This window comes from Malania oleifera, chromosome 9 (assembly GCF_029873635.1).
Source record: "Malania oleifera isolate guangnan ecotype guangnan chromosome 9, ASM2987363v1, whole genome shotgun sequence".
Taxonomy (NCBI): domain Eukaryota; kingdom Viridiplantae; phylum Streptophyta; class Magnoliopsida; order Santalales; family Ximeniaceae; genus Malania; species Malania oleifera.
In genome coordinates this window covers 43,608,922-43,632,611 of record NC_080425.1, presented here as the reverse complement: position 1 = coordinate 43,632,611, position 23,690 = coordinate 43,608,922, and the positions used below count along the sequence as shown (strand labels likewise).

Genomic DNA, 23,690 nt, shown 5'->3' with positions numbered 1-23,690 from the left:
AATTGAAAATGCATATAAACTTAAAATAAATGTTTTCATTTTCCAGTTGAACAATTTATAGTTTTAAAACTGTAAAAACATTGGTGCATATATAATTTTTTTTTTTATGAAAAATAAATCCCTTTCTTCAACCAAACAACATTTGGAAACAAAAATGTTCTAGATTAACACAAGACAGTTTGCACTGAAATTTTCTTGTAATAACACAATCTTCAAAATTAGGGGATCACCGAAATTAGAGAAAATACCTCCTGAGTATCCCTGGTATAAGTTACAGGCCTGTTATCATTATTTTCAAGGATGATGTGACGTAACTGTGTGTTGGGAATGTCTTTTATTATGTGCCATTTCACAGGGAAGAACCCATTCCACTTATCAAGTTGCCAGAAGTCCATATCTTTATTAAAATCAACCTGCCCAATCATCTCAGCTAAGCCAACAAACTGTCCACTTCCATTCACCTGAAATAGAAACATGGAGAAAATTTGCAAAATTACCTAATTGAAAACAAAATACAGGGCTGGGACAAAAAAGTTTGTCGAAGAGAAGGTAATCACTTGCACCATAGATGTCTGTTCACAGCTCTATTCTGTTATAAATTTAAAAGATAAAAATAAGGAATTGGAGGAAAGAATATTGGACAAGTTGTATAAATGGAAGTTTTTCACTTTTTTAACCTCAGTTCAAATCCTAGCATCAACACCTATACATTGGAGTACAATAACATGTGATCTATTCATATACATGAAAGAGAGAAAAATACTAAAGCAACACCCAATGCACAAAGCTTCCATGACATATTGCCATATCTGGGGTCTAGGGAAGGCATGATGTGCACGGCCTTACCTCCACAATTTATGAGGCCATTACCGTGACTTGAACCCATGAACTTCCAAATTGAACCATTGGGTCAAAGGTTCGCCCTCTGAGAAGAGAGAGTTCTATAAAAAAGATGATATATTAATATATCCCAAGAAGGAATATAATATAAAAACTGTCAACGCGCGCGCACACAAACATGCATGTGTGTGCAATTCTCATGAAAAGGATCTAATACAACAATATGGGTCCTTGAAAATTAGCAGAGAACTAATTTACCCTTTTCATGCAAATATCCATTTCTAAATACTTAAATTTTCAGTTATCATGACTAACTCTTTTCACAAAGAAATCTCCAAGAAAATTCAAAAACGAAATTGGAAAAAAGGAAACAAAACTAGGTCACACAAACAGAATGACAATGAAACCATTTTAAGAAAGCAACCAAAATACTAAACAAAAATTAGAACCATATGATCAATGTCAAGGCAAAAAAATGATTCATTCCTTCCACCTTATCTCCACTTACTGAGAAAAAGAGGAAAATTGGAAATTTTGATCTGGTCTCGCTTGCTTTTCCCCCTGCATCATGGAATGCTGCATCTAACTTCTTATTGCCATTTGGTGTGCTAGCCCAAACATCATATTTAATGGACTTATGAATGTCATCTTCACTGTAGGACTTGATGACATAAAACTTTGCAATTTCATACCGAGTCTGGAAATCTTGTTGATTATATTGATCTCTTCTTACTGTGAGCCCCAACTCCACCTTTGCCACTGCTGGGTCTACAAGAGATCTGTTCTGTGCCCTAGGACCACGTGTCAGTTCAGCGGAGCCTTCAAAACCCCCATTTCTGTTGGACTTCTCCCTCAACTTATATCTGTCATTGCCATACCATACTCTACCATTAGGTTTGTAGTTCATAGGACCATTATGCGGAAACACATCTTGCTTTTGGTTAGTAAATGATGAGAACTTCCCTACTGATTGGAAAGCCTTAACAAAGCCTCCCGACTGAAATTCAGGACCTAAATGAGGCACCTGTAACAAGAATAAGGCATATTAAAAACCCTTCAAACATCCTCCCCCGAGAAAAAAAAATAAATCATGAGTAAAATTATCTTCAAAAATCAACACATTTTTAATTAAAAAAATATCCATTCAAACATAAATATTAAAAATCATACACTATTAAATATATATGATGACTCGTAACAATTGTTTATGTTATTGCTAAATGTAGTGCAAAGGAAACCATAACCTTTTCTATCAGATTTAAAAATATTATTAAAATACAGGGCTAATAAAACTATTTGCCACCACTAGCCATAAGCCATGTTTATCTTGCTACCTATTATGTTTCAGGGGTGGGGCAGCTAAAAATTAAGCCACAAAGGGATTCTTTCTAGGTTGTTCAGCCACAATGCACCAAAAAAAAAAAGTTAAGTGAACCAGTTTTGAACCAGAAAATACGATTTATAAGACTAAATCAAATGTTCTGGCAAGCAACAATGCCATCACAGGTAATTTTAGTGAAACCAAATACAAAGTGAAAATAAAGAATATATTAACTGAACCAATTTGGGGCAAAAGTAAATGATTGATACGTGAGACAAAACAACCTCGGATGAAACAACAAATCATTAATAATTTGAGCAAGAATAAAACAGAGAGTAAGTATAGAGGAGGCATTAAAGTTATGACTTAAACTAGCAAAGAGAAGAGAAAAGCTTACTAAAGCATTGACTCAACAACAATAAACACACCTTGCTCAATGGTTTAAGAGGTGGAGTATGAAGGTTAGACTTGGAGAAATTAGATGAGGCTGCAGATGGACGAGATTTTGAATCTAGAGGCAATACAGATGATTTGCCAGCAATAGGTCCATTATATTTTAGGGAATTTAAGCTATTCATCTTCATTGAAGCATTAGGAGCTGGACCATATTTTTCCTTTCCAAGGGTAGCAGTGGTTCCATTTGGAGCATTCCCAACAAAAGTTGAATCCCAAGAGTAACACGGCATAGCTTCTGACCCGTAGGAAACAGTGGGCTGAAGATATCCTGATGAAGAAAGGTACGGTTGATGACATTGCCCTTCAACACCCATGAAGGTCCCAGGAGTATATTGATCAAACCCAGGCATATAATAAACCAGTGAACCATTGTCTGATTGAATTCCCTGAAGCAGCCATAAAAAAGGAATAGTAGAAAGGTCACAGATCACTCATTCCAAGAAGTAGAGCAATGTTGTTATGAAGTGCAAAAATAGGTCGCAAAAGGACACTAGATCAAAGACCAGTCTATAACATAATAGCTAATAAACAAAGTTACTGGTTGAAATACATACTGTATAAGAACCATCAGCACGAAAATAACCATGATCATCCAATTGAGAAAAGGCTCCATCATAACCTGTAATAAAACAGAAGAAAATTACCATAAAATTGTATTTCTTCCTCCCCAGATGCCTCTAACTATTCACATTCTATGTTCAAACGTTTAAGTCAAACTGAAATTCTAAAAATCTAAAGTTGGTCCTGAAAAATATAATTGCTATAGCTGACTAGGTTGCTTGTAAAATTTCTTAGTGTGTCCAATTCGTTGAATAGAACCATGGTTGTAACAACACAATTTGAAAAAATCACTGGCCTCCTAATAAAGATGACAAAAATATTAGCAGCAATAAATTGAGAGCCGCTTTTTCTTTCTTCCTTCTTCCACTTTTTTTTAAAAGGTCGGGGGTGTAGACCTGGCAAAATGGATTGGGAAGGCGCATTACCGGTTAAGAAAATTCAAATCCAAATTTGACTCAAGTAAGTGGCAGTTTGGATTGGATAATCCATGGTGGTTGGCGGGCAATCCATCATTCCTAAGGATAAAATTTTCCAGTTTGGTAGATAACTTATTTTGAAGCATAATAATTGAAGATGCATTTGAATTTATAATTTGGTAAATTATATACTATATAGAAAATATAAGTATTCTTAAAACTACAATCATAAATCTAAAATTTATCCAAATTTAAATAGAAAACATTAATATTATTAACACATAATACTCAAAAATTGAAAAAAACTCACAATTTAAAATGTAATTTTCCATATAATTTTAAATATAAAAGGCATAAGTATTTTAAAAACTATTTTTTAACATGTTCCTCAATAACTTTAAATCATGAAAGTCTCTGTAATCAATTATAGTTTTTTGATCCATAACATCATATCATCCACCATAAACCAAGCAAAGAGGATTAAATCAGATAATCTGAGCGGATTAGGCAGATAGTTGAATAGCAAAATTGTAATCCATATCTGACTCATTTAACAAGCGGATCGAATACGAATCAGCTTAAGCAGAAAAGATTTCATTTGGATTGACAGATTTTTATCCATTTTGAAAAGTCTAGGAGGGTTCGAGAAAGGGAAAAGGGAGATTTCCCACCATGGGCAATTGAAGAAAAAGGGTGAATGAAAAAAGAAATTAACAAAATATTATGGAGATAATTTGTCATAAATTTTGATGAGGCTTAATTTAATTGTTTTTGTGCCTATAGACATATACCCTAGCATTATGAACATACAATATTTTTAGAGACTCAGCGGGGATTAACATATCTTTTCACAAACATGCTGGAAGAGGAGACATGTAAAAGTCTCAAGGCCCTTTAGTTGTGGAAAACAATTTTCATTTTCCATTTTAGTTTTTCAAAAAATTACAAAAAAGTTAATTAATTTTCATATTTACAATATTTGTATGAAATAAATGAACAACAATAAACAATTTTAGCACAAATTTCTGGCGAAAATAATCTTATTTTTCATTTCTAATTTTTCAAATAATTACAAAAATGCCACCATGTTTTCCAATTTCCTAAATTTATAGAGAAAAGTTGGAAAACATCTTTGCATCATTTTTCTAGATTTCTAGCTCTTACTATGCATATGGGGGCATGGAATTCAAATCTTGAACTTTAATTTGTGTGGATTATGTATAGAGTTTCTTCTAAATCCACACAAATCCAATCCAAGCCCCAAAATCCGTGATTCTAAATACTACCATATATAAAATTTGAAAAATTGGAAAACAAGGTTCTCTTTATTGTGATTACTTTGAAATATAAAAATTAAAAAATGAAAATTTGTTTTTCACATTTAAGCAAACTCTTTATTTTCTACCTTCCAATACAAGTCTTGAAAAATTAAATATAAGCTAAAAATTTTATAACTATTTGGAAAACTAAAAATTGAAAAATGGAAAATGTTTTCTACAACTAAACATGCCCTTAGCTTCTCTAGAATGCTTGAGAGAACCAAAAAAATTGTGTTGAGCATTTTCTTTAGTGGAAGCCTTCAATTTTCCTAAAAAAAAATTATAGTCGGGTATCAACCCCACTTGAAGTTTGAGAAAGGCAAAGATTGGGAAGTTCTAACTTTCTTAACATCTCCATTTGCTTTCTTATTTCCTCTATCTAAAGGATGTCTTAATCCTTCTAATTCATTATAATCAAAGTTTGTCTCTTATCAAGAAGTGTTCAAGGTATCTAAAAATTTAGGGGAAGTCATGCTATTAATTAAATGAAGGGATCCATAATTGAAGCCTTTCTATGAAAGCTTACCATGACATTACATCAAAATTTGCCACTTCCCACCATCATAACCTTTGCTGCAAAAGAATCACCTTACAGCAACATCACACAATCCCCACACTCACTCAACCCACAGCAGCGTTAAGGATAATAATATTTTGTTCCTCTATTCATTGACCTCAGTTTCAGGCCCACAACCCAGAATACAAGACAGATCCAGTCATGAAAAGTTAAAATGTCCCATATTGTGTAGCCTATGCCGAAACCTTTACACTGTTTCTTGTTTACTGCAAAATTCAAACTGGGAAAACCAGAATATTACTTTAAAGACCCATGTCCAGGTTGCCTACCAAACCAAAAAAAATTAAGAGAAAAATTAAAAAAATAAATAAATAAATAAGCGATCCAGGTTCAGGTCTAGTCCAAGGATTACATCATTCAGATGCCTTCCCTTGATTCGATGATAATGAAGTTCACTCTAAACAACTACACAGACCACCACCCTCACACCCCAGAATATTACTTTAAAGACCCATGTTCAGGTTGCCTAACAAACCAAACAAAATAAAGAACAATAATTAAAATAAAATAAACGATCCAGGTTCAGGTCTAGTCCAAGGATTACATCATTCAGATGCCTTCCTTTGGTGCGATGATAATGAAATTCACTCTAAACAACTACACAGACCACCAGAATATTACTTAAAGACACATGTTCAGGTTGCCTACCAAACCAAAAAAAATTAAGAATAAAAATTAAAAAAAAAAGTGATCCAGGTTCAGGTCTAGTCCAAGGATTGTTCAGATGCCTTCCCTTGATTCGATGACAATGAAGTTCACTCTAAACAACTACACAGACCACACCACCCTCACCCCCCAGAATATTACTTTAAAGGCCCATGTTCAGGTTGCCTAACAAACCAAACAAAATAAAGAACAATAATTAAAATAAAATAAACGATCCAGGTTCAGGTCTAGTCCGAGGATTACATCATTCAGATGCCTTCCCTTGGTGCAATGATAATGAAATTCACTCTAAACAACTACACAGACCACCACCCTCACCCCCCCCCCCCCCCAAAAAATAAATAAATAAATAATACTCAAGCTGAATGAGACAGATGCAGATTCATCCCGTTCGCTTACAAGGCTCACATTTTACCGTGACAAACTGGTGTCTATATATCATCAGAATTTTATTTTCCTTCTTATAATTACGCAGTGACAATTGAAATTGCAAGCAGACAGCAATTTACTTCGTCTGAAAATGGCTAAGCAGCCTGATGGATTACTTACCATCTATTGATAATCCTAGGTGATCACATTCTACTAAAAATTTAGAAACTAGGGATTTATCTTTGAAAAATTTGATAATTTAGGAAGTTAAGTTACTTTTGGGTAATTTTGGATATTTTAGTCAACTCCACCTGTGATGCACTTGGTGCTTAATTCTTTCCACACAGCCAGTCATAAGCCTAAGTAGAGGAAGGATCAGTTACCTACCTGACAACCAGCATAAAACTTGTTTTGCCTCTATGAAATAAATACTTACCAATTAGCACTGAAAATAAAATGCTAAAGTGGATGATTAGTGAAGCTCTAAGATTTGAATATTGAATACATTCGCTGTAAGTTATCATCGCACATATAGAAGATAAGGAATAGACAGTTAAGATGGTTTGGGTACTTGTGAGGTAGGTCTAATAACGCACTAGTCAAAAGTCAACCAGTTAATGTCAGTGGCAGTAGGAGGGGGAAGGGCAGATTTAGAATAACTTCTGAGATAGTGACCAGCACTCCAGTTACAAGGACCCAAGGCTTCATTGTACTCAATCCAGCCATCTTGTAACTTCCAGCAGCTCAACCAAGCAACTGTGTGAGCAGACTCAGAGAGCAGATATTTAATGCTGCCTTGAGAGATTTAGGACTGCAATGAGGAATACAGAACACTGAAAATAAATTGATTCTGTGTCATAATATTTTAATCCTGAGAGAGAGATTTTAACTGCAACGGCAAGATTTTATTATGTCACAGGAAAATTGAAATTTTGCCAAGACGATCAAGAATATAGCAGAGAAATTGATTCTGATCACAATAAATTGAAAATTTACTGCTACATTTTGATCCTGCCAGAATCGGTTCCAGATTCCTGATCCTGCTAGCATTCATTATAGATTTGCTGCAATATTTTGGAGTTTTTCTGCAAGAAGTCGGACGGCTTTCAAAGAAAATATTTCAGAAAAAAATGTCTGGCCTCAAGGTGGAAGCATGCTTGGAGCTGGAGACATTTCAGAAGGTTGGATGGACTTTGGACTTTGGTGTGCACTTGCACTTCCTGCAAACTAACTTAATGTTTCTTGTCTAATTGGCAAGCTAGTGAATTTGCACTAGGTCCATACTTTTCTGTGTTCCCATTCTTGCTTTCATAAAAAAAAAAAATTTAAAATTATTGCCTCCCTTCTTTGCATCAATCTAAATTTTCGTCCTTTATCCTCCCTTTATCAGTGCATATCCATCCATTTCAAGGAGAAAATGAGCTCTTTTGACATGTTTGGTTATCAAGTTGTTGGTGATTCTCAACAAGTAAATGAACCTAGGTACCCCTGTATTTTATTTCAGAATTTTCTACTGGGGGCCATGTAGAACATCTATGTATTCTGGCAAAAAATGGTTTGTGACCTTTATTGATGATCACATGAGATTAAGTTGGGTTTATTTGATGAAGGAAAAATCTGAAGTGGAAACAATTTTCAAAAATTTTTACACCATGGTACAAACACAATTTCAGAAAAATATTCAAATATTGTGGAGTGATAACGGTCGAGAATATTTCAAACACATTTTGGGCCATTTTTTTCTTGAAAAAGGAATTGTTCATCAACGCTCTTGAGCCGACACTCCGCAACAAAATAGTTTATCTGAAAGAAAAAAGAAACACTTATTGGAAGTAGCTCGGGCATTGCTTTTTACCAATCAGGTACCTAAATATCTTTGTGGTGAAGCCATTCTTACTGCTACATATCTCATAAATAAAATGCCTAATAAGGTCTTAAGCTTTGAAACACCTTTAGATGTTTTTCATAAGTTTTATCCAACAAATCGGCTTTCTTCTTCTTTACCACTAAAGATATTGGTTGTACCGCTTTTGTTCATATTAGTCATAATCGAGGAAAACTTGAACCCCGAGCCACAAAATGCGTGTTTGTTGGTTATGCTCAAACTCAAAAGGGGCATAAATGTTTTGAACCCATTTCTGGAAAAAAAAAAAAATGTTTCTTGCCATGGATGTTACATTCTTTGAATTACATCCTTATTTTATGCCTCATCTTCAGGTGGGGAACCAAAACAAAGATTCGACTTTGTTTCATGATTTTTTCCAAACTAAAGACTCGCAAAAAGATCCTTCTCCAACTTTAATTATTCAACTTGAAAACCCAAGCTTTATCATACCAGGAGAAAGTGAGTCAAACTTTTTGGATACTGAAAAGGCAAGTCTTCCTATAGTGTCATCTCATGATGTTCATGATCCTATAATAACTAACAAAGGAGGAAAAAAAAACCCACAGTGTTGGTACCATTTGACATTGTCTACTCGCGACAAAGGACAACTCAAAAGAAAGGGTCTTCCAATCTTTTACACTGTCCAAAATCCGTAAACCCTCCAGTTAATGTCCTCACCGAGCCTTTATTTCATGTTTAGTTCATTTCATCTTCAACTTCTGAGCCCTCTAGTTCTGAACCCGAGTCTAGTTCCAATCCTTAGTTCAATGATTCTAAACTTCCTATTGTTGTCCGGAAGAGTGTGAGGTCTTGCACCCAACATCCATTATCCAATTATGTGTCATAAGAAAATCTCTCACCTGTTTTTCATGCTTTTACCTTACAATTGTCTTGTACGGAAATTCCTAATACTGCACAGGATGCTCTGAAAGTTCCCAAGTGGCAAGAGGCTGTCTTCGAGGGGATGAAAGCTCTTGAAAAAAATGGCATGTGGGAATTAGTTGATCTACCAAGAGGAAAGACAACTGTAGGGTGCAAATGGGTGTTTACAGTCAAGTATAAATCTGATGGTTCTCTAGAACAGTATAAAGCTCGATTGGTCGCCAAGGATCACTCAGACCAATGGCATTGATTACTTGGAGACATTCGGCCCAGCCGCAAAGCTAAACTCTGTAAGAGTTCTTTTGTCACTTGCAGTTAATCGTGATTGGCCTCTACAACAGTTGGACGTAAAAAATGCATTTCTCAATGGAGACCTGGAGGAAGAAGTGTACATTGATGCACGTCCAGGATTTGCTGAAAAGTTTGGCACAAAGGTGTGTAAACTAAAGAAGTCCTTATATGGGTTAAAACAGTCACCAAGAGCCTGGTTTGAGAAATTCACTCAGTTTGTTAAAAATCAGGGGTATAGTCAAGAGCAAGGTGATCATACGATGTTTATAACACATTCACAGGATGGGAAGATAGCGATACTGATTGTGTATGTAGATGATATAATTCTCAGTGGAGATGGCGTGCTTGAGATGAACTGATTGAAGACTTCCTTCTCATCAACATTTGAGATCAAGGACTTAGGATCTCTAAGGTATTTCCTTGGAATGTACATTGCTTGGTCGAAGAAAGGGATTGTTGTCTCCCAACGGAAGTATGTCCTTGACCTCCTTAAGGAGACTGGGATGAGCGGTTGTAGGCTAGCAGACACTCCAATAGATCCCAATAAAAAACTTGGAGATGACAAGGAAGGTGATCCAGTGAATACAACTCGGTATCAAAAGTTGGTGGGAAAGTTAATTTACTAATCACATACACAGCCCGATATTGCTTTTGCTGTAAGTTTGGTAAGCCAGTCTATGCATTCACCCTACAAGAAACATCTTGAAGCAATTTATCGGATTCTCAGATACTTGAAAAGTACACCAGGCAAGGGTTTACTCTTCCAAAAGAACCCCACAGCAGAACATAGAGGCATACACTAATGCAGATTGGGCAGGCTCAGTTATTGACAAGAGATCCACGTCAGGATACTATACTTATGTTTGGGGAAATATGGTCACATGGCAAAGGAACAAACAGAATGTGGTTGCAAGGAGCGGTGCCGAGGCAGAATATAGGGCTATGGCTAACGGAATTTGTGAGATGCTATGGCTAAAGAGAATTCTAGAAGAGCTGCGGATGCCAGTGAACAAGCCAATGAAGTTGTATTGTGACAACAAAGCTACCATAAGTATTGCTCAAAATCTAGTACAACATGATCGCACGAAGCATGTAAAGATTGACAGACACTTCATAAAAGAGAAGATTGATAGTGGAGCTGTTTGCATGCCTTTTGTTCCTACTACTCAACAAATAGCCGATATCTTCACCAAAGGACTTTTCAGACCTAGTTTTGAGCTCTTTGTAAGCAAGTTGGGCATGATAGATATCTACGCTCCAACTTGAGAAAGGGCGAGGGGGGGTGTCGAATTTCTAGGGAATAAATTAGGAAATTCTATTTTTTGCAAATAGAATCAGAAATTACTATTTCAGATTCTAGTAGTTTCCGTTTCCTGTTTTCTAGGATAGAGATCTGCTGATTTTGTGGTGATTTGATTTGCTGATTTTGTAACCTTCCTGATTTGGTGGCCTTCCTCTACTAATTATTTTGTAATCGTCTCTTGAAATTTTATAAGAATGGTTATTCTTCTTCTCAAAAACCCTTCACCTAGGTACCCCTTTATTTTGATGGTTGAGCAGATCCTCACGTCTTAGAGTGGTTAGTTAATTTAGACAGCTATTTTGGTTGATATGGATTTTCACACTACCAGTCCATCCAATTTTCTAATCTAGACTTCTTGGATTGGCAAAAGAATATTGATAAAAGATTGAAAGAGGCAAAGCATTTCAAAGCCACACCAATTGCCATGTGGCACCGGGTCTAAAATGAAATACTTTTAAGAAGACAAATATATTCCTACTTGTTATTGGAGACAGTTAGTACACCAATTGCATAACACTAAACAAATGTCTTCTGTGCGAGAATTTTTTTTATTTAAATAAAAAAAATTTCATTATCTCCTGTTTAGGAATGATAGGGATGAGAGAGCAGAAATTGTCACTGCATTATTAAAAGGACTGAGATAAGAAACTAGGAATCGAATTCGCCATCAAAAACCAAAGACAAAAATCTTTTTGTCTGAGGTTTATTGCATGGCTTTAGAAGCTACAAGAGTTGTCTAGTTATCTAATCACAAAAGCAATAACTCTCATGTTTGAGAAATCCAGTAGGCTAGAGCAAGTTCTATGTGGTCAAAAATTTGGTCCAAATTGTTCAGGAGAGGGCACTACCTATTGAACGCAAGTACCCTACCATATCAAGTCCTCATGTGAACTATTGCACAATTGAATGTCATGATTATGGGTGCTTTTATTTGCCCTAAATTGCCTCAAAACAGAGGCTGGATCTGAATTGGAGAACCATTAAGTGAACCGGTCAGATATCATATTGTTCGGGAAAACATATAAATGGTTGAACAGCCATAAATTTGTTTTTTTTTTTTTTTTTTTGGATTTAAAAAGAAATCCATCAATAGAGAAGAGAAAAAAGTACTCATAAATGCAAAAAAGAAAAAGCAGAAAAAACAAAAAGAATTACATGAGAGCCCCTTTCTAATCCTGTTAAAGATATAATAACAGAATTCCTTGAAGGAAAACCCCAAAGAAAAGCCACAAAAATAACTAACCCAAAGATGTAAGGGATTTGTTTTTCCATTAAAAATCCTTCCATTCCTTTCAATGCACATGATCCAAGACACAGCAAAAATCACATATCTCCATAAGACTATTCCTTTCTTAGTCCTCCCAGAACCTCTGTACTGCACCAGCAAAAGATAAATAAGCCCAAAGCTGCTTAGCCACCCGACAATGGAGAAACAAGTGGGCACTAGTCTCACTACACACAATACAGATATCCTAATAGTAAGAGCCTTGTAAGGCCTCCTCACCTGCAACAAGTCATTGGTATTAAGCCCATTAAGAGCTACAGTCCACATCAAATCCCTGATTTTGAGAGGAACCTTAGCTCTCCAAATAAAGTGGTTCAAGGTAAAATAAGAAGGGCCCAGTATTTTTGACAATTTGGAAAAAAAAAAAAAAAAGATTTGTGGAAAAGAACCAAAAGAATCCCCAATCCAAATCCTTGAGTCACTCCACATTCAAGGAACAAAAGACTCCAGCACTTCAACAAAAGGGTCATATATCATCAACCTCTCTCTCATTGAGATTTCTTTAAAAAAAAAAAAAAAGGAAAGAAAATTCCAAGAGATACAGCTGCCATCAAAAGAATAAAAAGCATCAATCAGTGCATTATGCAATGGAGACAAAAGAATTCAACAAAACATCACCCACTCACATCCTCCCAAAATCAAATAAGATTCCCATTCCCAACTGAAAATGGGTAAGAGGATAAAAGAAGTGAGAAACTTAAGAAATAAACTTCCAAGGGCTTGCATGAGAAACATTGCCATTACCTCTAGTATCCCCAATCATTCCCATGCAATCCATACTTGTTTTGAATAACCATGTGCCATAAGGAATCAAGTCAATCAACCTTCAAAGAGAACCTCAATAACCATTTTCCAACAAGTGAGATGTTTTTAGACACCAAATTCCCAAGGCCCAAACCCCCTTTAGACTTGAGGTGTTCTAACCTTCTCCCAACTACCAAAATGATCTACCTTCTCTTCCCGTATACGCGACCTCAAAAAATACTTCATAATCCTCTCTATGGCAGCAGCCAACCCTGCAAGAATTCTAGAAAGGGAGAGAAAACAAATGGGAACACTGGAGACAACTGATGAGAGTAATGTGACCCCCTAAAGATAAATATGCCCTCTTCCAACCTTCCAAGCAACTACCATAGTTGTTAGAATCGTACAATTCTCAATTCAAATCATACCATTCATATCGAGAAAGGCATAAATTGGTTCAAATCTCATGGGAGAATCACAGAAAGCTGTGAATCAGGGTGAATCATACGAATTGTAAGATTCAAATCTGACGACTCTAAAACCCAACTAAAAGATTTCAAACTTTATTTTGAACAATAGTCTTCTATTTGCAATTCACATGAGTTCTGTTCTCCAAAACAGAAGAAAGAAGTCCGTTGGCCTTCTCATTCTGTACCTTTCTTTTCTGCCATTGGATAAGATTAGATGAAAACCAGTGTTAGAGGTTGAAACAAGTCTTGAGAAGAAAACCAAAGTCAACTAGGTGGGGGTGAGCATTTGGTTGGCATGTCGCCTTCTCCACTCTCCAGATTTAAAAGCCTGATTTTTTATTAGTTTTTATGTTAATAAGTTTTGTTTATGTTTTTTATTTAACTTTTCTTCTTGTTTTAGTTGTTAGAGAAAGCCCATGCATTCAAAATGACTATATTTTTTTTTATTGAACACCATAAAGATCAAATTTTTATTGTTCTTAATTGATTCATTCCCTTATTTTACACTTAGTTCACAAAATGTCTATTCCTAGATTAGTTATGATAGGTTAGTTACAATTAGTTATATAAAAAAAAATATGTTATTATTGTAAAGCAAAAAACATGGTGAAACTATTTATAAATCCATAACAAGGTATAGACAAGGAATAAGTTATCCCCAAATTTTACCATGGGAATATCAATTCCTTTATTATTACATATTGGATGAAATAACAAGAGATATAAAAGGAATAGCTATTACCTCTATTCCCAGATTTCTCATTATCTTCCATATTATTCCAATGAACAGCTATTCCATGAGACAAATGTAACTTTAAAAACCATAACATTCAATTTTTCATTAATTTTTTCTTGATTATTTTTTTTTGAAGGAAGCATCCATATGACTTTTATTGTTAAACATGTAAACTTACACCAGAAACATAAAGTTTAATTTTAAAAATTTATATATATATTAGTGTATCTTGAACTACTTTGTGCTTTAGCTTTGAGCACATAACATATGTCCCAAGTTTCACAGAAACTAGTTTAACTTGATAGATCATGGTACAACTTGACTATATGGCTAGTTTTCCCTTTTATATCAATATATCGTTTTGAGTTAAATAGATCATGGTATCATTTATACCTACAAAAGTTGCTTTGGAGGCAAGCGCCACTCCAACTACCAACATCGTGGATACATTTTTGTTGAAATTTCAATGTTTTTTACTATTTTACTTGTACAAATATGCAAGTCATTTGGGATCTAACGAATCAACAATTAGACTCAATTCTTGATTCTCAATTCATGAAATTGGGATTTTGATTCACATTCAAATCTCAATTTACAATTATGCCTACTATCCACTCTCTTCACTACTAGAATCCAAAAAGTAGAAGAATTAGGATTACCACGAAGAGAGGGACTCAAATAAATATGATGCCAGTTCAAAAGAGTGCAGCAAGCTGAATTAGCAAAAACCCTCTCAAGTTCACCCCCCTGGCACATACCTGCAATCCCACTTTTATACAAGTTAATTTCAATCCAAAAATTTTAGTTCATCATCAGCAAATTGAAGGTGGCAAATTACAACCTCCGCTCCCTGCCAACCTCAAGGCCCTAAATCACATCAAAGCCTTGAGCATGTCTCAACATACAATTCAACACATCAACAACTAAGGTGAAAAGAAAAGGGGATAGGGGATCTTGTCTCAACCCTTAGGAAGCCTTAAACCAATCTCTTAGTCGAACATTCACAATTGCAAATATAGTCACCAAGAATAAACACCCCTCAACCCATCTCCTCCACACACCAAAAAAAGAAAAAAAAAGGAAGCAAGCTTGGCATGTCATAGGCTGTTGCGAAACCCAGCTTAAACAAAGCACCCCTTGCTCCCCTCCTCACATCCTCCATCACTTTATTGGCAGCCAAAACAACACCTAAAATCCGACTATCCTCAAGAAAGGCAGGTTACTCGAAGGTAACTATACCCCCTAACACCTCTAACAACCTCTTAGACATGTCTAACCCCAAGATTTTTTAAAGACACATAATAGCTCATATGTAAAATCCCTCACTTTCTTGGAATGCTCCTTAGGAATAAGGACAATAAAGGTAGAATTAACACTCCTCCACCACCCCATTCAAATGAAACTCATGAAAAAACTCCATAATATCCTTCTAAATCACTCCTAGCTATCTTGAAAAGAAAGCCATGGTAAAACCATCGGGGCCTTGACCCTTACCTCTCTCCATATCAAACAAAGCCCCCTCATGGCCTCACCTCCTCCATATCAAAAGGTCTCTCTAACCAAACAGCAAGGTCTGCCCCAAGAGGGCACTAATCGAAACCCTTTAGAATCAACATGTGCTTGTAACTCTCACTATACAAACTCCTACCCCTTGATTGGTTTGCAGAATCAGGCCTAAAATGGAATCAAATTTCAGGAATGGAATCCATTCCTAAGTTTGCTTTGCAGAATCAAGGGTGGAATTGCATTGAATCAAATTTCAGGATTGCATTGAAACAAATTTCAGGAATGGAATCCATTCCTAAGTTTGGTTTGCAGAATCAAGGGTGGAAGCGCATTCTAGTCAGGTCCTGCAAATAGGGAAATCATGATTCCAGCCGAGATAGGCTGGAATCCATCTTCATTCCATAAAAGAAAACTCATTTGGTAATTAGAGATATTATAAAAACAACATATAGTAATCATACTAATTATTATTACTATAAGAAAAAAAATAATAACTAATAATAATAGCAATAAAAATAATATTTATTTTTATAATAATAATAAAAACAACAAGAACAATATAAATAATTAAAAAAGGAAAAATAATAATTATTGTTTTATGGATAATAGTTATTATAAAAATAATAAAAATTAAAAGCAATAACTAATAATAATTACAATGACAAAAATATTTGTCATTATAAATAATAATAACAACATTATTACTTTTCCTTTTTCATTATTAATTAATAGAAAAATAATAAATAATACTAATCAACAAAAACAACAAAAAATAATACTAATTGTTATTATTAGTATTGTAAAAACAATAACAGCTACTAATAATTACAATAACAACAATATTTATTAATATAATAATAATAACAACAAGATCAATAATAATAGAAAGGAAAAAATAATTATTATTATTACATAATAATTTAAAAAATAATAATTTCACTAATAGTAATCATACTATAATCAAACACAAACAATAACAAATAATAACACTAATTGTTGTTAATACTGTTCTAAAAACAATAAAAACTAATAATAACTACAATAACATTTATTACTATAACAAAGACATGCAAAAACAATAATTATTATTTTAAGGACAATAATTACTATAAAAATAATAAAATAATAATAGCTAATAATAATTACAATGATAACAAGGACAACAACAACAATAATAATAATAAAGGTAAAAATAATAGCTATTATTATTTTAAGATAATTTTTATTATAAAATAATAATAATAATATTAACAATAATAAAATTCAGTACTATGAAATAAAAAAATAATATTTACAAATTACATAATTATGTATTAGGGGTTTTGATAGAAAACAGCTTATTTTTCATTCAATTATAGAAACCATTGAAGAATACCAAATGTTGGAAAAAATCAAAACTGGCATTATTACAATCATTCCATGTTAATAACCAAAACCAGTAATTGCTTTGCAAAAGCAATTCCATTCCTTCCTCAATTTCTTTCCTTCTTCAATTTCATTTCGGAAAACCAAATGGGCTATAGAAGTCCGTAATCTCCTTCCCAGTATTTATCGCTTGACTCATGTTTTCTTTTGACTGTTTACTGCTTCCACTTTATTTGAATTGATGGTTGTAGGTTTGTTCATGCGGGGAAACCATGGTTTACTTTCGGCTAACTAGTTAAGTTTGTGTGCCTACAACTAGTGCAGCACAACCCTTTGCACAGCATAAGTGCTCAGCCCATGACACCTTGACATTACCCTCTCTCCACCAAGTCTTAATGGATTCCAGAGCCAAGGACGCTTCAGCCACGTATTTTCAAATCTGAACAAGGTAATGCCCCCATTTCATGAGATTAGCATCCGAAAAAAGTAGACCAATGATCCGAAGTCAGCCTAAGCAACATAATTATCTCCTCAATCTTCTTCTCACAAACACTTGAAGAACCACAAGCACCCACAGGTCAGTCAAAGCTCTACAAATCCAATCTTGAATTTCAATCTACAACAATCACTTATTGCACTACCTCTTAATTTGGTCAATTTGTGACTATCTCTTTTGCTCTCCTTTTTTATATTCTCAGTCTGAAAATATCTCTATGCAATGATATGCTCAAAGTAGTCTTCTATTTGGCTTTTTCTTTTTTGGATCTGCAATGAACTCTCTTCTCGCTTAAATTTCTTTTTTTTTTCTCACACTCATAATTCTTTTGGCATTGCTGATCAGCAACAATCTCCCATTAATTTGCAATGATTATTATTTTACGCTTTTTATGCAAGATTGGTACTTTGTTTATTATTCTGTATTTGAGCCGTATTTTATTTTTTAAAAAAATCTAAAATTTAGAATTATTTTATCTGAGGGATTTGCTAGTGCAAATAATTTTTGGATAATTTTTGTACTCAGACAATCAACACCAAACTTTGAATAGTTTAGTGTTCAGCGGTTCATTCAGCATGAGCGTGAACCTGTTCATTAATTCAAAACTTGACTCACACTTCACAATTGAACACTTAATATTACCCAACGTTTTAAATGGCAAAGGAGTACTGTGAGATGTTTTAACCCTTAAGAGGTTAGGCATAAGCATTATGGCATTAGGGCATAAGCCTTTTGAGAATTTTGATTTCAAATAAAAATATGTAAAAAAAAAATAACATATTTAAAAAATTAAGAAAATCACAATTATATTGTAAAAAATATAAAGCATAATTTAAGCGAGGCCGGTCGACCATCCTCTAATGGGCAGTAAAATATGTAAATAAATAACATATATTTTAAATTAAATAAAAATTTAATAAAATCAAAAATATAGTACTAAAATTATAAGCTTAATTTGAAAATTACTTGTTGGCCATTCAAAAATTGGTAACTTGAATTCATTATGTAAATCATGAAAAGAGATGGCTATAACCTTACAAAGTTCAAATTGTTTTCAAGATCTAAGGCACAACACTCAATTATTTTGGAAAGGCTGAGGTTCAAGAGTTATAAAAATCAGCTCATATTATGTCATTCCTTTTATATAAACATCAAATTAAAATTTTCTTGACAAATCTAACTTGAGAATCACACCCCCAAAATGCATAAGCCTCAACTAGGAATACGCAAAAGGCACGCCTTTCATACAAATGTGTTAGCTTTTTTGGGATTTGACATTTTAGATTGGTCCTCAAGGCATTTTAGGCATGCTTGCCTTGAGGTGAGCCTTAATTGAGCCTTTTTAAACATTATTATAACCAAAAAGCTCTCATGTAACTAGGATAATGATTTGCATATTTTTTGTCGCACAATTTCCAAATTAATGGCCACAAGTCATGAATCTTTTTTTCATGAAGTAAACAATAGATCTTCCAGGATAAGACAACTAGACTTGTCTTTAGTGACCTAAGACATAGTTGATGTTAGTATGTTACCTCTGGGCCATAGTTAATGCATCCAATCATTCACTTCTTTTCCCACTATATGTTCTTAAAGCAAACTTAATGGAACTTTTTCATGTCATTCTTGAACATGGACAGAATACATTGTTAATTGATTTTTCATTAGCTTCAAATATTAAATTAATTCCTTGTTTGGAGGACTTATTATTTTATCCAAGGATGTTGGAACCTTCTATGTTTGCACATGATTCACTAGATCAATTTATCCAATTCAAGATTTTAAATTATTGTGTTGTCACATGTGAACCATGATACGGATGATTTGCAGCTTTCGAGTGATGAGCTTTTAGCTGGAGGACCTACTTGGTACTTCCTGATGGCTATTGCATGTGCAATACAGTTCCCGCTAGTTCTTCATTTTGCTGCTTGGTTAAAATTGTTTGAGATTGTCAAGAGTTATTTGCTACAACACCATTTCGAAACTTGCAATCGAATTTTCTCTAACTTGAGAGCTTTGATGAAGTTACTGCACGAGGATACTTCTATACGATGATATTCTACAAAAAGATTTAGAAATTTTGAATTTGTCTTCCGGAAATTTGAAATTTTAGGAAGTTTAGAGATCATTTTGATTATACTATCAATGAAAACTAAAAACCAAAAACAAAACCTAAAAACTGAAAACTAGCTACCTATTTGGTTAATATTTCTAAAACTAGAATAAATTAAAATTTTGATTGAAGAAATGCTCATTTTTTTCCTTCAATCATATAAGTATTGAAAAAATATGACTAAATGATAAAAGTACCAAATAATACAAATTAAACATATTATGATAAAAATAAAAATTATTACAGTTATTTTTACATAATTATTATATTTCAGAATTTATCTTAAAAAAAAATCTAATTGTACATGACAAATGAAAAAATAGTATAAAAAAACAAAATTAAACGGCTTTTATTATTTTTATTTTTTAAAAATTTTAAAAATATTTTTATTTAATTATATTTTAATATTCATATTTTATTTAATTTTGATTAAAAAATTATTCATAAAATGAATGATTTAATCAACAAAATTTAATTACGAGCCATGACTATTCGAGTACTTTGGCAACCGGCAGCAAAAACAACTGAAAAGTATAAAATTTGGTTTTCAATTTATATGAAAACAGTTGAAAATCGACAACAGAAATAGAAAATAAGCAACATAAACAAACACGTTTTCATAATTTGTTTCTTCACTATATAGAAACGAAAACAAAAAAACAAAAAACAGAAATGATATCTAATAGAACTTTAGGCTTGTTTAGAATTTTTCTGTTATTTTGGAGTTTTATTTTAATATTTAAGTACTTTATTTTCCAAAAATATAGGCTAATGGATGTAAGGAAGAGAGATCTTCGGATGATTATAATATATTTTAATTATTTTTGGGTATTTAAGTTCTTCATGATTATTTTAATAATTTTTTTTACTTTGGGATTATTTATATTTTTATATTATTTTATAGTTAAGGTTTCTTATTTTCCTATATAGGCTTATGGATGTAATTAATAGAATTTTGGATGATTAACCAAATATTAAGTATTTGCAATCAAAAAAAAAAAAAAATTGAATTGTAAGTATAAGGCTTCTCTCTCTCAGCCTATCTTCTCTATTTTTATTTTATTTTAAATTATCTTCTATCCCCATTTTCTCTATGTCATCTTCTATTTCTCTCTACTCTTTCTCTTTCTTCTATCCTCCATTTCCTGTCCAACATCATCAGGAGCAAAATCATTCCATTTGCTTATGAGGCTCATTTTTAACTTGACCAACTAGTACCCTGGTATCTATATATCATCGGTCTTTCATTTTTCCTTTTAAATCTCCATAGACATAGACAATTCATTCAAGAATGTGTGCATGCATACAATCAATAACTTTCTGTCTGTCTGCCTCTTTAATTGAAAATGACAACTCATCAAATAAAATTGGCTGAAAATGGCAAAGAAGCCTCCCTGTCACTGCTTTCGCACCCACTGCAGAGGCTGCATAGGCAGGTAGCAGCCCCCACATGGTAAGGGGGTGGTATTTGTTTAAATTGTAATATATTGTGACAGTCCAAACCAGATGACCAAGGAAACTAAAAAAATACTTTTATTTCTTTGTGATTTGCTGTGCTTTCACCCAACCTCATATGCATCTGACCAAGATTATATTTGCAATCAAGTTTAAAAATTCACAATAAGTGAGACTTTGATGTATTAAAAGAATCATCTTAAAGGACAAAGAACCTTCCAACATCTAACCTGGGTAGTAATAATTGCAATGGCTAGTAGGTGAATGGTTAACACCTTGCTCTGCAGCCGACTTTTGATCAGTCTCGCCTTTGGCATTAGGAGTAGCATCTCTTAAAGACAGTACAGATGGTGTAGAATCAGAGGGCACCCCATCCTTTCCAGAAATCTGAAAAAGAACATTAAAACACTGTCTCAGACAATTCAATTTTCGCACCAATGATGTTAAGCTTCAGGACCATGGCTTTAGCAATTGGACATAGAAACAAATTAAATTTTGATAGAGGCCTAAATCTAAGAAATGAGGATTTTCTTTACAACAAACCACATTACCATATCTCGCTCAGCCATTTTAGAAGAGGAATCTAACTTCATTCCATCATGAATAAGCTTGGCTGAATTACATTTGTTAAAGAGACCATGTATTATAACAAACTAGCCCATAAATAACAACAAAAATTATACCAAAAAATGTGAATACTAGGAATGTAATTTCCAAATACTTGCAGAATTATGTAAGCAAAATTTTAGAAAACAAATGACCGCACATATACAGTTCATCTCAAGCACATCATCATGGTTCAATTTAGACAATCAAATATGTGAGGCATCTACCAAATTGCTGCAGATACAAAATATTAAAAACAGTTTAAATGAAACATACATGCATTTTCCATCTTACAATGAGAAACATATCAATATACTCATTCATGTAAAATACACGTTTTACAAGCATGCACACATACATGAGTTTTTGTGTAGTGGATTCATAAATAAATACAGCCTTGAGAATAGAAAACAAAAAAGTGTGCAAAGACCAATCTCTGAGAAAAGGGTAAGCGCTAGTTTAAAAGATAAAAACAGATTCACTCAAGAAAGATAAGAGTAATCAATAGATTGTAGAACAAAGGATACAATTCTCAATTTTCTGCTCACCAGCCATTGTCAATCGTCAAACACAAATGCCCCTGCCAGCATATTCAGCAGCAGCAACAGAAGGCAAGGAAGGTGAAGAGAAGGACGGTTAGATGAAAGATTACAAGAACTTTTTAAAATAAATAAGTAAATAAATAAATATGAGTCCGAAGATACATCGCTTTACCCTAGCAAAAGCCGCAATCCTGTGCCGAATTGAATTTCTAAAAAGGGAAAAACAAAATATTTCCAACCCAAAATTGTTTTTTAATTAAAAATGAAAAATATAGAGATCAACTGACCCCTTCTTTTTTCTTTTTTGAAAAAGGATTAGGTACATCAAACACAAAATAGCACGCCGCAAGTCAGGCACACAGGACGATTCCATTCTACTGGCATAAATGGAAATCAAAACATTCATTTACCTTTTTCCTCAGGAAGCAATTAGTGGATATGAATATAATAATTTCCCAAAAAATAATACTTCCCCACACGAAAATGGTAAAAAAGAATATGTTAAAAATCAGAACTATTTTCCGAGAAATATATCTTCCTCCTAAATTTCAAAAAAAAAAAAAAAAGGCGTACTTATTTAAGATATTATGGGAATAAACTAGGCCAGATTTTCTCTCATTAACAACTAACAAAATATGAAGCTGCTACAAAAAGAGTTTGATTTCAGAAAATTACTTCACCAGTGGACTGTTTGCTTGTTAAGAAGCTGGAAGCGAGTGGGGTGAAGAGAGAACTTGGAATTCACAACAGTCACATCAAATGAAATTGCAAAATTTCAAGTTATTTCTCGTATTTTTTTCCCAAGAAGCAAACAAAGCATTCAGGGCCGACGTACCAAACTCCACCAACAAGGGGAGAGGTGGAGGGGGAGAGAGAGAGAGAGATACTACTATATAGAGAAAAAATAAAATAATATAAAATAAAAGCGTTTCTTTGGCGCTTATTTGCCGGAAAACGGTATTAAAGCAACACTCCAACACAATGTACAAGACACAGCATGAACACTTACGAACCTCCGATCCACCGCCCAAAACACCGCAGCGATCCGCTGAACCACGCCGCTGAATCGTCTGGATGGCGTTTCCTAGGTTTCCCAGTCCAGGAAAACCGTTCTTGGGTGAAGAAGCGGCTTTCCGGAGGAAGAAGACGGGTACGGGAGAGGGAGCAAGAGGGAGGAGTGTGAGGTACAAAGAGAGGAAAACCTCCAGGGCAAGTATAATCTGACGGCTGTATTCGCTCCTCCTTTATGCCAGGGGGTGAGAGAAAATGTGACCGTGAGATGGTGAGTTTATGGGGCTCTAAACATCGATGCCGTACATGGGCGCCCACCAAGAGTTTTTTTTTTTTTAAATATATATATATATATATTAAATAATACAAATAGTTCCGACATGATTCGGACGTAATCTCGCTACTTTGTTCAACTAGAGTTAAACAAATCTCACTATATCAAGTAGTGAGATTTGTCACATGTTAAGATAATATT

At 33.8% G+C, this 23,690-nt stretch overlaps 1 protein-coding gene across 2 annotated transcripts in view; it reads right to left on the bottom strand.

Moving 5' to 3' along the window:
- LOC131164796 (YTH domain-containing protein ECT4) overlaps positions 1-23,471 on the bottom strand; it is a 29,046-nt gene extending 5,575 nt beyond the window's left edge. For both annotated transcript variants that reach the window (XM_058122253.1, XM_058122254.1), the window contains exons 1-8: positions 23,218-23,471; positions 22,190-22,242; positions 21,608-21,669; positions 21,287-21,443; positions 3,172-3,236; positions 2,590-3,003; positions 1,349-1,864; positions 249-461 (exon numbers count right to left, since the gene is read on the bottom strand). In XM_058122253.1, coding sequence (XP_057978236.1) covers positions 249-461; positions 1,349-1,864; positions 2,590-3,003; positions 3,172-3,236; positions 21,287-21,443; positions 21,608-21,669; positions 22,190-22,217 — 1,455 coding nt within the window. In that variant the 5' untranslated portion in view covers positions 22,218-22,242; positions 23,218-23,471. The remainder of the gene's footprint in view (positions 1-248; positions 462-1,348; positions 1,865-2,589; positions 3,004-3,171; positions 3,237-21,286; positions 21,444-21,607; positions 21,670-22,189; positions 22,243-23,217) is intronic.
- Positions 23,472-23,690: the final 219 nt, after the last annotated feature.